The 16,487-nt window shown below is 47.4% G+C and overlaps 1 protein-coding gene across 4 annotated transcripts in view; it reads right to left on the bottom strand.

The window, feature by feature from the left end:
* Positions 1–983: 983 nt before the first annotated feature.
* The window catches only part of LOC149871364 (uncharacterized), a 164,666-nt gene continuing 149,162 nt past the window's right edge, over positions 984–16,487 (bottom strand). For all 4 annotated transcript variants that reach the window (XM_090032378.1, XM_090032379.1, XM_090032376.1 and 1 more), the window contains 6 exons: positions 15,684–15,804; positions 14,350–14,444; positions 12,642–12,707; positions 11,021–11,120; positions 8,905–9,057; positions 984–6,935 (listed from right to left, as the gene is read on the bottom strand). In XM_090032378.1, coding sequence (XP_089888504.1) covers positions 5,221–6,935; positions 8,905–9,057; positions 11,021–11,120; positions 12,642–12,707; positions 14,350–14,444; positions 15,684–15,804 — 2,250 coding nt within the window. In that variant the 3' untranslated portion in view covers positions 984–5,220. The remainder of the gene's footprint in view (positions 6,936–8,904; positions 9,058–11,020; positions 11,121–12,641; positions 12,708–14,349; positions 14,445–15,683; positions 15,805–16,487) is intronic.

Raw genomic sequence — 16,487 nt, 5'->3', positions numbered from 1 at the left:
CACCTGATGGTTGCCTCTTGCAAGTCAGCTGAATCACGCACCTGCCCCCTGTGGGCAGTCAGTGCTGAGTCACAGGGCAGTTACCACGTATTGACTCACCAGGAGCATTCCCTGCACCGCAAGGACTGAATTCCCTCTGCCCTGTAAAGTCACATGGCCTCCCACAGAACAGGCCCGCCAGTCGGGGTGGGGGCCGAGTTCCCTGTGAATAGAGTATATAGCCTTCCTGACTGTGATGCTTAATCAGACTCCACTAGCCATTCTCTTGGGCACGCTCAGTACTGAGGCTTCAGGGCCAGATAAGCCATTTCACTGCAAGAAACAGCAGGCACGTGTCCATGCTGCCACCACAGGCTTGCTGCTGGTTGCATGGAAAGGAGACCAGTGCTGTGATCTAAGTGGGGGGCACATTTCCATCCCACGCCTGGAGAACTGGGCAGCCCCAACTTCATCCTGGTTTTACTCCGCTGGATCTTGTTGTGCCAAGATAAGATGCATCTCTCCAGGGCTGTCGCAGCTCACCAGCACTTGTCACAGGGCAAAGCCTCTGGCCATACATACATCAGTCTCTCTGCAGCAAGGCAGCTTATTCAGGTCCCAAGGCAAATGCCTGCCTCAGAGATCACTGGGCCCAGGATGCAGTGACAGCAGCCAGAACCACAGAGAAGCCAAGACAGCAGGGCATGCAGTGACCAGGAGACAGTGGATGGGCGCAGGTCTGGCATAAAGATGGTGGGGCTCCCACCTAATGGGGCAGCAGCCATGCCGCATTGCTCCCCCAAGGCAAGACACTGGGGTGACGGTTCTGAGACCAGAGGATGCTGTGTGCGAAGGAACAGGCTGCAGCAACTGGTGCTAAACTCCCTTACCAGTTAAGACAACCACGGACCACGGCTGCTGGGAGCAGGGGGAAAGGAAGGCGTGCTGTGCTGTGCCTTTCAAACAGCCTTACCAAAAAAGAAATGAGAAAGGAGAAGAAAGCATGATGTACATAAAAAATAGTTTAAAATAATAATAATACGTTAGGACAAGAGTGATGGGAGGGCGCAGCCCACGCCATAAACAAGGAGAGCGCGTACAGATAAAGCCAACCGCAACATGTCTGTCAAAGTGCACTGAGAGCCCCTGTCCCCGACTCCCAGGATGCGTGGTGATCACGGTGACACTGGGGGGAGGGGAGGGGACACGCTGACACTTCTGCTGCACAACACCCCTCCTGCTCCCCCCAACGCGCAAAGTGCTAGTTTACAAACAACAAAACAAGGACACCAAACCAGCAAGGCCCGGCTTATCTCACACACTCCGTTTCAGCTGACATGGAACGAGCCGTGGGGCAAAGGCAGCTGATTTCCTGAGTTTGCAACATTGGCTTTGCCATCTGTCTGGGGTATCCTCAGAGTCGGTCCTTTGCAGGAGGGCCCGGGTCCTGCTTCTCCATCACAGCCCTGGGGATTTCCTCCTGCCCGACTCTTCCCACCTACCACATGCCTGATGCTGGGCACTATGGCTCCTATCCCCCGTATCACGGCGCTGTCCATGGAGTTCAGACACCTCAGGGGTGATGGGTGCAGTATAAACACCTCCAAGGAAAGGAACAAGTCAGGGGAGACTGCTTCTTCATACAGGGGATGGGGGAGGGGACTGGACCCAATGGCAGACAGAAACAGGAACTAATAAATGGATTACTGAAGTTTTAAACAAACTAAACAAAAAAGAAACAGGTCTGCTGCAGAGTGAGGCATCACTTCCCAGAAACCAGGCCAGCTCAACTGGCTTCATATGGGGCTTAACGCTGCCCGTTGTCCAGAAATGCTTCCCAGTCTGCAGCAGAGGACACAGACCTTTGCAGCAGTTCACAAAAGACAATCAAGAACACCCCCCCCAAGACCCCATCCTGACTTGACTGGGGCTGCTTGACCATGGGTTCAACCTCAGCTCTGTCTGTGGGGAAGCAGCTGATCTCCAGACCAGCCTCCACCCTTTCAGCCACGTTCAGGAGCGTCTGACTGACAAGCAAGCTGGAGGTTTTCCCTGTACCTACTCAGCCTGATAACGTATCCTGCTCCCTAGCTCAAACTACCGGCTCCTAATAACGTATGAAACATGAGGTTCCTAATCTGACAGGAATGGAGACGTCATGCCTTCATCCAGGTTGTTTGGCACTGACTCAAGTGGCAAGACAGGCCCGTAGGCAGGGACCTGTGGTCTCTATTCAAGGCATTTCTTCACAACACAGCCTAGCATCACTTAGACCAAGTGGCTAATATTGTTAGCCACCTGATCTGAAGTCAGGGGACAGAAGTCCTTCCATTAGCTTTTACAGGTTTCAAAGCCGGCTGTAGGCCTACATCTTAGATGGGAGAGGAGGATCAGCATGATGACTTTTGAATAGTACATGCATTGAATTAGCCCAACTGCCTTTCCCCAATGCAGGCTTTCCTGAGAACAGGAAATGTGCATCCCAAACCCAGAGCAGAGAAAAGGTTTCCCTGTAGTGGCTTTATCATGCTTTTGTCGGCTATTGAATATTCCAGGCCTATTGCCGCCAAAAGCAGGTATTACAGGATGCCCTAGAAATACTCTCTCTCTGACCTCGCAATGCCTACTGTCATTACAAACAGCAGACACAAACATGGAGGCAGGTCACTGGGAGGGAAAGGGATCTTGCCTCCTGTCAGATGCATGAGCTCAGCTCCCAGAGGTAAATGGGAGGTTATGTGTGCACTTGGAGGGGAGACCAGATCCCACTGCATGGAAACCAGATGATTGCAGCCTTTTCCATGACTTCCCACTGAGCTCTAGAAGCCAATGGCCTGCTGTTCATAATTAACGGTGACCGAATACTTGCCTGAAATACTGTCCAGGTATTAAATGCACAAACATGTGACTTTCCTAACTACTGCACAACTATTGCAAAACATGCTTAAATTAAAGCCAACTGAAGCAACTTTGTCCTTTGTATTTCAACGATGGTGTCTGTGGTGTCTCAGACTAATGTGTCTTAGCACTGAGGTTGTGCTTTTCCTCTGCAGAGGGCACTAGCAACATCATCTAAATAATCCCCACAAACACCCGTCAGGTAGGTAGGTCAGTAAGTATGATTACCCATTTCACAGCTGAGCATGACCTGACAGCCATGCTAAGCAACAAGCCCAAGCGTCAAAGAAAGAAGCTTTGTCATACGGGGAAACAGAACAGGAGCTCTTGAGGCTACTAAGTTAACAGCCCTGCACACTGCTTGCTGCACTGATTTACTTCCAGTTCGTGAAGGTCTGAGCCGAGGCTTTGGGAAGCCCGGTTCCTTTCCAGCTCCACTGGACTTTCTACGCTGATGTTTCACCTGACCTGAGCAGGGGCCAGTCTAGTCTTGGACATTTTGCTGAGAAGCTGCCACAAAATCCTATTATACTCCGCTGACTTGGTAGGTAAAACAAAATTACCATATTTTCTCATATACAACTCCATCCCCCCATCCAAATGAAAAACCCAGTTTGTTTTGGAAAGGCAGGAAGTAGAGAAAAGATTTTTCCAGAGTCAGAGATAGAGTAGGTCCTCCTGGAAACAAAGAGTGTCCAAGAAGGATGGCATCCAGAACTTAACTGATGTGTCAGATTCTCTCCTGTGGTGCCACCTTTCTTGGAAACTATGATTCCAGGAGGACTTACTGTGTCACACAGCGTTAGGCCCCAGGCCCTTGCAAAGGGCAGCAGTCAGACTTTTACTTCTTAATTGTAAGAACTTTATACAAGTTCCTGTTTCCACATCACAAGCCTCATTAAGATACTGTCAACAGCTCGTGTGTTACTCTGGGCACAACCTTCAGCACTCAGCCAACAGCCAGGGCTGCAAGAGGGCTACCCTTTCAGTGTGCTGAGCAGACACAAGTGGCAGCCGTCTTGACAGCTGGGTGGCCTATACAGTGTCTCTGGGCATACTCCTTTTCCAGCATAGAAAACAGCTTCCCCACTTAAAACATGCATCCCAATTCTGGCAAGCTGATTTTGTGGGGAGGGGAAAGATGGTGTTGTATGGAAGAAAATACGGTACCTCCACCATTTACTGATGGAAATACTACCCCCATCTTATTAACCCAGTTATATGGGGGTTAGTAACTGACCATGGCAGCGGCCTCCTTACTTCTCTTTTCATCAGCTGTAAGGCAGTATTACCAGCACATCATCCCTGCTGCCCAGAGGAAAGGACAGCAGATAGGATATTGGAGAACTCACAGCAGCTGAGATCCAGCCTTTCATCACCCATAGGGATTCAAGGAAACTGTGTGTGTTCAGTGAACCTGTCTGAGCCTATCATGGGGAGGGGCATGGCTTAGTCAACTCTCCCACCTCAGCCTCCTCTTGCAGCAGAAAGGAGCTTGGCTTTCTGAGTTTCCTTTGGTGTAACACTACATAACCCCAACTGAGGATGGTGGAAGTGATCTGCACAGAGCACTCAGCTCCCCTTCAGGAAATCTCCTGTATGCAGGGAGCTGGAGAACAAGGAAAGGCAGGCTCCATGGCCCCATTTCACTCTCAGTGAGAGGATGCACAGATGCAAAGCAGTGCTCCATGGGACACCTGGCATAAAGCTGACTATTGCATAGACATTACAGAAGGCTGGCTCCCTGGCTGAGACTACCAAACCTTGTGTGGAAAGCTGCAAAATACAAGGACGCCGAACAAATCTATTGCTGCGAAGGCATCGAAAGAAATGCTACTGGCCACATTGACCGAGCCCTTGTCCGTCTCTAAAGAAAGCCTCTCTTCTCTCTCCAGTGCTTCCTTTCTGCCTGGAAGAACGGTTCAGACTTCTCTGCGTCAGGGCTGTTCTTGTGTTCACAGAAACTAAACTCAGGGCCATGACCCAAAGATCTTTTCTTGGAGAAAAGATTGACCAGTTTTGCCTCTCTCTCTCACCACATGAATGATGGGAATTAAAAAAAAAAAAAAATTGAAAGCACTTTGTGATTTGTTCATAGAAAAGAAAGCACGGATATTTTTTAACTGCCTCCTGGTACCAGCATTTGTAATACTGAGAACAATTCTGACTCCTGTTGAACCTAGCGTTGCCCCAGGCAGTCGTACCTAGCACAACCCAACCTGCCATTGCCTCCTCTCTCTACCCTGGGCTGCGTTGCCTTTTAGAGGCAAACCTTATTTTCAGGTTGTCTCTAGAACAGACAAGGTAATATGATGAGAGTCCTCTCTTCACTCTCTAGCCCTGCTAAAATGACTCTGATTTGGACATTCGTGCTGGGGGCCAACGGGGCAGATGAAAACTGTTCTCTGAATGGGTTTTGGCAATCTTGGGTGGTATTTTTGGCTTTGGGCTGAGAGGGGGACGTGGATCCCTCAGCGCATTTACTGCTGTCTGGACAGTCTTTTTGGCAGCCACAGCCTTGAGTTCTGCTGTGGGAGGAAGGGCCCCTCCATCATCTGCCCTACAGGCAGCAGCCACACGAGGGCTAGCCTCTTGCAAAGGCAGCGCCATTCGCTTTCTGTTCAAGCAGTCTTGCTCTGTGGCGTGAGCCAAATGAAGCGGGGTGGTGGTCTTTACAATTTTATAGGGGCTGTTTTGCTCCTTCAGGGTTGGGGATGACATATGGTGGGAATGGAGACCCTCTGCCAGCTGAACCACTCTGGGGCCAAGTGTAGGTAAGATTGGCACACTGCCACTGCTGCCAGAAGGCCTTTGGTGAGGGAGGGAGTTGAAGGCTGAGCAGCCCAGCCCCAAGGGCTGCTGGGTTGAGTCTCCGCACCCACGCGCGTGCCTCTGCAGATCTGCAATTTCACCCACGGATGCTGATTTGGGTACCGAGCATTTGAGATCCAGTTTCTCATGTGGCATCGTGCCACTGAGTTTCTCCATGCTGGACGCCTGCCCAGAAGGTTTGTCCTCTCTGCTCTCCCACTCAGGAAAGTTATCATACTGAGACACATTAGAAGGCCGTCGCTTTCCATTCAGGAGAGGAAGAGGGAGAGTTACCAGAGTCTTCTCCATGCCCATGAGAGGCGCTTGCGCTTCCTCTGGCAAAGCCTGAGGAGCGAGATCCTGTTCTGATGGTGGGAAGAACTCTGGACACAGAGGCCATGGCTGTTCTTCCAGAGAGGGTGGAGCAACTCCTTCTGGTATATCCACAGAGGAGGTGGTGGTGCTCGTGTCTTGAGGGCTTGGCACATTTGGAATGGTGGATTCCAAGGAGCTCTGCTCCGTGAGGGAGGGGAGAGATGGTGTTGGCCCTGGGGACTCTCCTCCTCCTGACGTGTGGTTGTGATCAATGGGCAAATCTCCCTGGGGATTCTGACCTGGCTCACCCATCTCACTAGCCAAGCTGTCCACTGCTACCACATCAGGCTGTTCTTGTGGCAGTGTCTGTAACTGAGCAGCCGAAGAAACAATACAGCATGTCTTGCCAACATCAGGAGAGGGACAATTTTCTTGCAGGTCCTCTTTATATCTCCCAGCACTAAGAACCTGAGGATCTTCTTGGGAGGGAGTCATCCTGCTCACTGCAGGTACCTCCTGGCTTTCCAGGAGGGCCTGAATTTCATTCTCCTCTGGCAAAGACAACTCCTGCGATGGGCTTTCACTAGCCACTTCCTTTGGTGGTTCCACCTGTTTTTTCCTTCCTTGCTGGGTTTCCTCATGGTCCTTTAATGGATCCTGATGCATGTCTGTGGTGGCTGCTGCTGCTGGGGAGGGAGATCCATCCTGCTGGAGTGCAAGGGTCCTGTCCTTTACTGCCACAGTCTCATTGCAGGTAATATCATTCAGATGTATGGAGCTATTGTTTGGCAGTGACTGCTTTACATCTCTTTCTGGACTGAGGTCACCCACTGTTTTATTCTGGCCATTGGCTGCAATGCTGGGCTTCGCTGCCGTGAGATTTAGAGAAACCTCTAGTCCCAGTGGCTTCTTTGGGAATTCTTCAGGCTTTCCTACAGAGAAAAGAAAAAGCCAAACAAGCACAGGTTAGCTCATTTTCAGTAAGTCCTTTCCTAAGCCCTTACCATGAGCTAGTGGCAGGGATTCAGATTTTACCTTGCTAACATCCGCTGTTCAGGAAAAAACTATCTAGTTGTTCAACACAAGCCGCAGGTGAGAGACAGTGATGGTGGGTCATTCATTCATCTTCCTCAGCCCGTCTGCCTGTGACTGGTCTGTCACACAGCAGAGCCTTTAAACTACACAGATGCCTTGACAAAATCCCAGCTCAGTATCCTCATGTTCTACCAAGGCCACCCTTACCCTCTGTCATTTAAACGTCTTGTTTCCAGGCACAGTTTCTTTTCTACTAATGATTATTTTGCTGGGAGAGGAATCCTAAGGGAGTTCGGTGCCTGTGTATCAAAGGGACTTATGCAGCACATCCCTTTGGGTACTGCCAAGAGTCCAAGCCTGACTCTCTGTTGATGTAGACAGCACCAGTTAGTTCTTCTGTAGCTAGCTGTGGTCCAGTTGCCATCTTCCTAAATTAGGAATGTCAGGATTTGACTCAGAGCATCCCTATCACTTCCAAGCTTGAACACTTTCTCCCCTTAATGAAATTATAGTAACACAAATGCAGCAATCAATTTAGATTTAAATGGGCTTCTCACCAAATGCGATACTATCTGACCAGCAAAATGGGTCCCTGAGTCATTAACACACTGGCTATTTCATAGGGTAGTTATAGAAGCTGGGATTGTTATGCTTAACACTAACTTGCAATGGAGAAAAAGGCATGCTTTAATGCAGGTCCTCTATAGTGTATAAAAGGAAATCTCTAGCAGGGCTCATTTAACAACAAAAGTTTTTGTTCTGTTGGGGCTTAATAGTATGGAGTTAGGTGTTGTGTTATGCTGTGGCTGTCCATTAAACCAGAATCACTTGAATGTTCAGATATTCGCTCCCTAACTCTGGGAACTTGGATTAAAGTCAAACTAGCTCCAACCCTCCCTGACATGAAGTCTGCAGAACCCCGTGGCCCTCGGACAGTTCCTAGTTTCCATCTGATAGAGGAACGAACCAAAACGAACTGGGAGAGAACTGAAGACTATATGCAGTGCCTCTAAACTGTGTTCTTCGCCTTACTGGTGGGGGCAGGGGGTAGTGTCTCTAGGTAGCTAATGAACATTTCATTTATTCTGTACTAGGAGACTTCCTCCCCATTGTGCCTAAGGAAGGATTTATGCAGAGGGGGCTCTAGTCACTCACCTTGAGGGCAGTTACCATGGCAGCCCTAACCCTGCATGACACACAAAATACTTCTTACTGGCATGACAGAGGCCAATGACTGGGAAGTTCATGCACACGGGGACCCTGATTAATTAAGGCAGCACACACATGCTGCAGGTGCAACCTTTGCTTCTATTCAAACATGCAAAGATACTGAGTGTCCCAAGCAATGACATGGCTGGGAGCAGCAAATGCATGCGCACGCACACATACACACACAAACACATGCACACACAACTCAGGGTGAAAAATCACAACTGACAAATCACTCCAGGGGCCAAATTTTCAAGAGTTCAGTTCCAACTGCAGCGCTCAGACCAGCAGTGATGGGTTTCTAGTGACAGCTGCCAAAGCTGGGTGCTTGACTTTTCTGACAAATTCAGCCTCACATTACCAGAGAAACTCTTGGCCTTAAACCAAAGCAGTGACACAAATTCACCTGTGCCCCAGATCACCCTGTCTGTGACAGATCTCAAATGGAATGGGACAGCAGGACCATGTCATCCCCTGTACAATCTCTATACCACACAGCAGTCAGCCTCTGATGGCTGCTCAGGGTTAGCAAAAACTCCATTAGTCTGAAGGATATGGTAAGAACTGGCAAAAAGGGGTTAATAATTCCAACAGGTTGGCCTCATCCCAGGCTATAGGGAACCTATGGAATTAATGCTGGCTTCGTGCTAGACCTACCTGGAGGCGGAAGGTCAAATTTTGCTTTGTGTAGCTCGACCATAGACACTTGCAGTTGTTCGATAACAGTGTCATCTTCATAGTGCAGAGATGAAGAAATTTTCTCCTGTAGGAATTCACGTAAGTCTTCCAGGGACATCTTCAGCAAGCGTTCTAGTGGAAGGCAGAAAGCTCAGTGCAATAAGAGGCCACCACAGTACCACAATTAGATTTTTTCTGGCTAACCCAGCTAGGTGCAGAGTATATTTGACTGGATCAGCTGTTTCAAAGCTAATAACAGCAGGGAAGTTGCTTACATGTCAAAATTAATATCTGGGGAAGAAGAAACAATGCATGTCAAAGGAGGGCTTCCTTCTCTCAGGGGCCGTTTGTGGTTCTTTCTCTCAAATGAACTTGAGTCCCAGGTCTGGTGAGAGTCAATTAACATGTGCAGCATTGTTCAGATGCAGTTCTTGGTGACATGAACAGGATCAGTCATAAGGTTAAAGGCAAGCGCGTTTGCATACTATAAAATCAGGGTCTAGGCTCGATTCATGGGGACAGAGGTGGGGGGGAAGCGCTTGTGTGTTTCACGACTGTTTGTGAGACTTCTCTTTTACACCGCTAGGGGGAGTATGGCTGCACATTATGTGTGCTGCAGAGACAAGTAATGCAACACAAGGACCTAGCCTAGGGCCATTCAGGGCAGCTCCTCAGAACTGGTGCTTCCCACTATTCAGGTATCAAACAGATGACTTGACAATCATCCGTGACATCACAAGAAGGACTGCAGTGGGCTACCAATCCTACCCCACAGTGTATCAAGGCTTCCATTTCCCAGCCTTCCTCTTTATTCCCTTCACAGGCATAACCCAGGTCCTGTATATTTTTAATTGCCAAGAAGGTTATCTTAATAAAAAGTACCATAAGCTTGGAATGGATATTTCCAGATATGAACGTGCAGACAGGCTGCACAGAGCCAGTCACAAGTTGCACCCCACCAATCTAAAAGTGATCATCATATGACAGGCCTCTAATAAATGGCACTCTCATGCAACTCTGATCATATCACCTGCAGCCTGCCCACTTGCCTGATTTGCAATATTTCACATTTCAGAGCAGCTTTAAACTTCTGCACCCTCCCTTTTTTTTTTGACCTCCTCTGTTGAAAAAATTCCACAGGCTCCAGACCCCTACAATACTTCACTCCTTGCTCAGTCACAGGTTTGAGATCAAGTCTCAATCTTAAGACCCACGAGGGATGCAAAGAAAAATTAGCACCAAGGAAAAGGAGATTTCTGACTTCCCAGTGAGACCACTAGGAATTGCCCCACAAAGTCCTGAGGGTCTCAGGAAACCTAATGTTAGGGCAGTGATAGATTTTATTTAGAGAAAAGTTACTTTCATTTTTTTAAATTTAAAAAAAGTTCACACATTTTTCTTTCTTCCTCTGACTCCTATTAAATTGAGCTAAGAAACACAATTTTGCAGGGGGAGGCACAGAAAATAAAAATAGGTCCGCTAACGTCTTAAAAAGGTCTTTACAGTCCTCCTGAAATACTTCAAAGGGAAACTCTCTCACATGTACCAAACAGAGTAGCTGGCGGCAGAACAATGTGCCACATACTGTACACAGCTGTATACACTGGGTGGAAGAATTCAACACAGGGAAATGTTTTCTGTGTTCTTGCCTCAGCAGAGGAGATGTTCCTTTGCTGGAGTGGGAACAGCACACTGTGGGTTCAAACTGCAACCAACCAATGCTTGTGTATCTGTCTGAACCAGAGCTCCAACCAGGGCCTGCTGAGAGAATGCGAAAAGCTGCATCCTTCTGTGGTACCCAGCAGAGGTTGCTGTGGTACCATATTTATGTGAATCCAATGACAGGAAAATAAAAATCAATAGCGAGGCCTCATCTTCAACCGAAAATGAGCTAAATTCAGGCATGGTATGAATGAATGCAACTCTAGCAGACCAATTAGAGCATGAGAAAGACTTTCACAGCCATGCTGGGATTTTCTTTTCATAAACCCTTCTGCCTATGGAGGTTAAATTCTAAAACCCAAATCCCAGGCTCTTTACAGTGGGATCACCTGTGCCACACAGAAAAGTTGAGTCATCCTACTGAATGCCTTACTTTTGTGCAGCTTGAGGATGGTGTAAGCCATAGATGTCAGAACCCGCTCTCCTTCCAGGATGTAGATATCCCACAGCCGCAAGGTGAGAGTAAACGGTGTCTGTACATGAAAAGGAAGTTGGTTAGGATGGTCCAGACCCTTCTCCCTGAGGTTATGCTGACTAGATAGATGCACATGAGGACTGTGGCACACAGGCAGGAGCATACACATCCCCATTACCTTTGGTTAAAAACAGTAGTCAACACCACTTTACTGGCCAAGCAGCCATAGCGAAGGCGGACACAAGTTCTTTCTTTGGGACTGCACGGTGACAACAGTCAGCCTAAGCATAATTACAGGATGCCTTACCTTGCAAAGCCACCCTCCTTACACCCAAGTTCTGCAAATATGTAACAGCTTCGCTATTTTCAAGGTGGAGTCCAAGAGCCAATGGCCCATTTAAGTTGGACACCCTAGGCCTGACTGTCTAGGGCAGTGGGGACCAGCCTCGTTGGCAGGTGTGCCACAAAGTAGCCCCACACTCTCCCTGAGTGCCACTCTGATCCCCTTCCTCTGTCTGAGCTGCTCCTTCATTTTCTGGTCCCAATTCTGTGCTCCCAGCTGATCTGCTGCTCTGCTTTCTGTGTCCTGCCCTTTGCTACTTTGCTGCCTGCCCCCTCTCTGATCTACTGCATACCAGACACAGACCCCCTGTGCCACAGGTTAACCACTTTGGTCTAAGGCTTCTTTGTACCATCTGGTTGCACAACGGTACTCTGTAGGCCATAGGGTAGGGGATTTATGTAATGCAAATGAGTCCTTGTGTGGCTACTGCCACTCTGCATGGCTACAAAGGTGTTGCAGGGGAAAAGGAGGTGCTGCACAGGCTCTTAAGTATACCACTGATTCCTGTATGCTGGAGTGTTTTAGAAGGACCATAAGAACCATTTAGGGCATGATCCAGAACCACTTAAATAGGAGTCATTTGATTTTCAAAGGTGTCACACAACCTTATTTCTGAGGGACGCCAAGGAGAGCTGCAGGTGCCTTATGGATCACGCAAATCATCCTGTACTATTGTGCTGTTGTGGGGCTATGTATTTAGGACCCAAAACTTACACCCATAGTTTGAAAATTTGGGCCTTAACAGTTAATTTAATTCATGCAACATTAACATTAAGCTTTGCACTTCAATTTCTACTGAACAGTTCCAGAGTTCTTTACAAATGTCACTGGCTGCTCCACAGTGAGGTGGGTGCTGCTATCCTCTGCATAAAGGTGGTGAAATAGACTCCAGGAGGTCATTATCTTTGCAAGTTTGAAGTAGAGCCAGGAGCAGGGGAGAGAAAAATCTCTCGACTCCCAAGCATATGTTTCTGCCCCCAAAATAGGCTTCTGGCTATTATTTGTGATGACAGTGAAAGCTTGCTTGTCACTGCCACTGAGAAGCATGGAGTTATTTTAAGCTAATCTGCTGTCAGGCATGTACTTCATGAAGATATTCACAACATCATACCCTATAAAATACTCACAGAATCCTGTCTGAATAAAAACTGGGCAAAAATTCAGTTAACAGCAAAGCAAATCCACCATAGGGGCCAAACATTACTAAATGGAAGATAATCTACAAATAGTTCTCACCCGGTCAATGAAGCACTGCAGGAACCACTTGGTTGTGTATATCCCCGTAGTCATCTGCTCCTTGTCCTAGAGCAAGACAGCAAATGAAGAGACATTCATTGCACCAGACAGGCTGCTAGAGACAGCGAGTAAAGTTCATACTTTTCTTTTTAATGCTGTACTGGGCACAAGGCCTGGAAACAGCTTGCCAGGCTCTAGATAGACCTATGAAGCACCATTTAATCCAGAACACTTCCCTTGTCCCTTCTTGAAACAACAATACGAAGAATCACTTCAACTGTAGCCACAGTTTCTTGCTGAACCTGAATTATCTGTACATTTGCATCCCGATTTCTGGATGCTTTCTCAGCCCCACAGTAGGGGATTTGTGCTAACAGGTTTTCTGGCCCAATTGCCAGTAGCTGCGCTCATCAGTCCAGCTGGGGTGCTGGGAGTAGTGAGGGTAAGAGTCTTTCTGTGCCAGTATAGAAATTCCCTATATCCCCCCATCCCCAAAGCCCCTTTCCACCTTTACTATTAACTTAGTCTCGCAAATGACTAGGTCCTGTAATGGGACAGATAGGCCAAAACAAGTATCTACACCTTACAGCTGATTGGTCACATGCCAGTTAGCTGAAGAAAACTAGCTTACCTCAGTACTCGGGCTATGACCACTCTGTGTAGGACAGTCGGACCCCAGTCCCAGGCCCTTTGCTAAGAGCAGAAGGACTGAGCTTTCCCATACGCTGTCCTACAGGGAACACAGCCTGCTCTCTAGTCAGTATTTATTGGCTCCTGGAGTCTTTAGAATTAAAGTATTTATGTTCCTGTTGGCTGCGATGTGCTTCTCCCCACCCCTGCTCTTGACGGCCACAATTAAGTGAAAACCCATCCTGGTTGCATTACACTTGTACAACCAGGGCTGGTTTGCTGGCAGCCCTAAGCAACAGCTATTTTGGATAATAACAATATAAATGGCTTTTTCTGGAAACATGCTACTGAGCCCCTCTGGGAGGGTAGAAAGCCTTCAGGAGCCTGCCTCCAAATTCCAAGCATCTGAAAATACATGCAAAAAAGGAGAAGCAGGTGTCTCAGAGTAGCTGGTTAGCTGTCAGGGCTCAATCTTATCCTACATGTGCTGCTCCAGCTGACAACTGGTCCCATACCATCTGCTGGCGAGAAACACAACTGGAGAGGCCAAGCCAGCAAAATGAACCATCACATCAGCTCTCCTATTTCCTGTCTCCCTGTGCTGGAAGGAAGGAAACTTACCCAAACAGCAGGACTGGCATGGGAAGAGGTTAAATGAGAAACATGTGAAACTTTACATGAGAAACTGTAAAGTGAAAGTTCTGGGCTTTCCAGCACCTTTCATGAAAGGAGATAACACCCTGAAGGATTTATGGCCAGCACAATGCACCTATGCCCTTTTAGTGCCTGAAATAATTCCTTTTCCACACATGGATAAACCTTCCTCTCCCTGCCATCCAAGAGAAATCTGGAAGCTGTAGAAGCTCTTGTACAAATGCTGGTGGCAAACCATGAAATCCAAATAATTCACTTCAGCAGTGTTTAGGAGACATGCTGTTTAGCTAAATACCTGCTTCCCCCATGGCTGACGCAGTTCTATGATGAGGAACACCCAGGAGGTTATGAGAGAAGAAATTACATTATTCGCTGTCATGCAAAGTGCAATATTAGCATTTGAAAGCCAGTAACAAAGAAGTACCATGTGCTTCTTCAGCTTTGGAAACAGTTTGCTTAAAATCTGCTCATGGTGGGCTTGAAACCGCTGCAGCTTCGGGAATCCAGGAATGAAAAACCCTGTAAACAACACACACACAGAAGAAATTAGGAACAAATGCCAGCAGCAGTGACAAGGGTGGGCCACAGGCTTGGTTTCCTGAGCATCTACCTCTCCTGTGGAGCTCAGCTCCTGGAAAGGGTACACATCAAGCCCCAGAACAAATCAGGACCCCCAGACATGTTGTTCAGCATATAGATTCTACCCCTTTAATTTGGGCAGCATCAACCATATACCAAGCTGGTTCTCCTAAAACTGTTCCTCTTGAGCAGGCCAGTCAATGCTTGAAGGTACCATGGCAGTCCTAATCAACCTAGGCCTGATCCAGGACACGCTGAAACCAATATAAAGACTACCATGGACTTGCACCGGGCCCCCTGTTTACATGACATGATAGATTGATTGTTACATTATCTCCCTGTGCATGCACCCCCTTTGCCTCTGTCTAAACCTGCTGTTTATAACATCTGTACAAGATGTCCTACCTCACCGCAATAATCTAGCAGCAGATCCATCAAATGAAGCTTTCAAAGGGTCAGAGATCAGTTCTGGCTTCCATGTGTATCCTCTGCTTCTTATGAGCCAGACCCCACTTACGCAATAAATATGTGATGGTTTTATGACAGAGTATAAAAGGACATGAGCAGAGTCCCTGGCTCTGACTTTCTGCAGCTATCAAACACCACACCCCACCCTTCCTCTTCTAAAAAATAAACTCTGTGATCAGTCTCTGTCATTATTATTATTATTTTTCTCTTTCAGTTTAAAAACCACAATAAGATGAAAGGCACTTTAAAGTGGTTTGTGTAAAATCATACATCATGATTCCTGACAGTGTCAGGATAAATGCATTAAGAAAAGTTTCCAATGGCATGTTTGAAGGAGAACACTGTATGCCATATCTTATGCTAGGTTTGCACTAGATATTTTTTTTCTGCCTAGAGTTAATTAAGGATAAGGACCAAAAGACAGGGATCCAGGAACACACCAGTGTCTACAGATCTGTTAATTACCTTGAGATAAAGTCCAGAGTAGATAAGCCAAGTTTTTCAACTATAAACTAGTCAGCATGCAAGCGGCAAATCCAGTTCTATGCAGACAGCACCATGCGCATAATTGAGGCATTATTCCTTTAAACAAGCCTCAAGCACCTTGGGGACAAGATTTACAGACCAAAAAAAGTGACGTGAAGGCTGCAATCAGCAGCCATGCGAAGTCGATAGAAAAGGGTGTAGTTCTGTATTTCTCCTAAGCCTTACCATGCATTGCATGCCGCTGATTGGTCAATAGTTGTGCCAGTGCCCAAAATGCATCCTCTTCATTTAGGTACATCAGCAGGATGGCTGCGATTTGACTCATTCCTTGGCAGTAGCTCACTTCCTGGAAGAGCCCAGAAGCACACATGCTTATAACACAAGGCTAACTCTTCAACGGACTAAGTTGTGCCCATGCAGAAATGCAGCTTCCACAGTTTTCATTAGGCAAATGCAAAGCTTTGTTTAAAAACTCCAATACTTCACTGCTTTTGACCCCTAGCACAGATCCTTGTGTCCCTCATGCCCTGAGGATGGGATATTCAAAAGCACATACATGCTTATAGCATATTAAGAAGCACAAATCCAGCTGACTTGCAGTGGGGTTCAGGCTCTTAAATCACTTAACACCTACACGTCTCACCCTCGTTGTTGTAAGACCTTCTACTGTTTATTCCAAACTTCAAAGCTTCCCTCAGAATAAACATGTTATGTTCCTGGTATTCCACAAAAGGCTTTAACACTGGCTACTTTTAAACCTCTGGGCCTATCCATACTGTGGTTCAAACCATGACAACAGCAGCTGATCCTGACTAGGGATTAAGGGGGAGTTTTGCACAAGTTCAGGCATCTAACACCTGACATATTGGAAGTCAGTGGGTGTCCAACTGCTACTGGGTCCTCTCCCTGCTAACTCTGTACCATTCAACTGCTAGATAGCTCCTCAGGGACTCCAACACCAGATTTGCATTAGGTCCAAGAAGCAATCTTTGGCAAGAAGCAACAAGGTCTGAGAAGCAAATCTTCTGA

This window comes from Crocodylus siamensis, chromosome 2 (assembly GCF_052110815.1).
Source record: "Crocodylus siamensis isolate JL-2025a chromosome 2, ASM5211081v1, whole genome shotgun sequence".
Lineage (NCBI taxonomy): Eukaryota > Metazoa > Chordata > Crocodylia > Crocodylidae > Crocodylus > Crocodylus siamensis.
The sequence above is the reverse complement of the archived record's forward strand: the minus strand, read 5'-3'. Positions and strand labels throughout refer to the sequence as shown.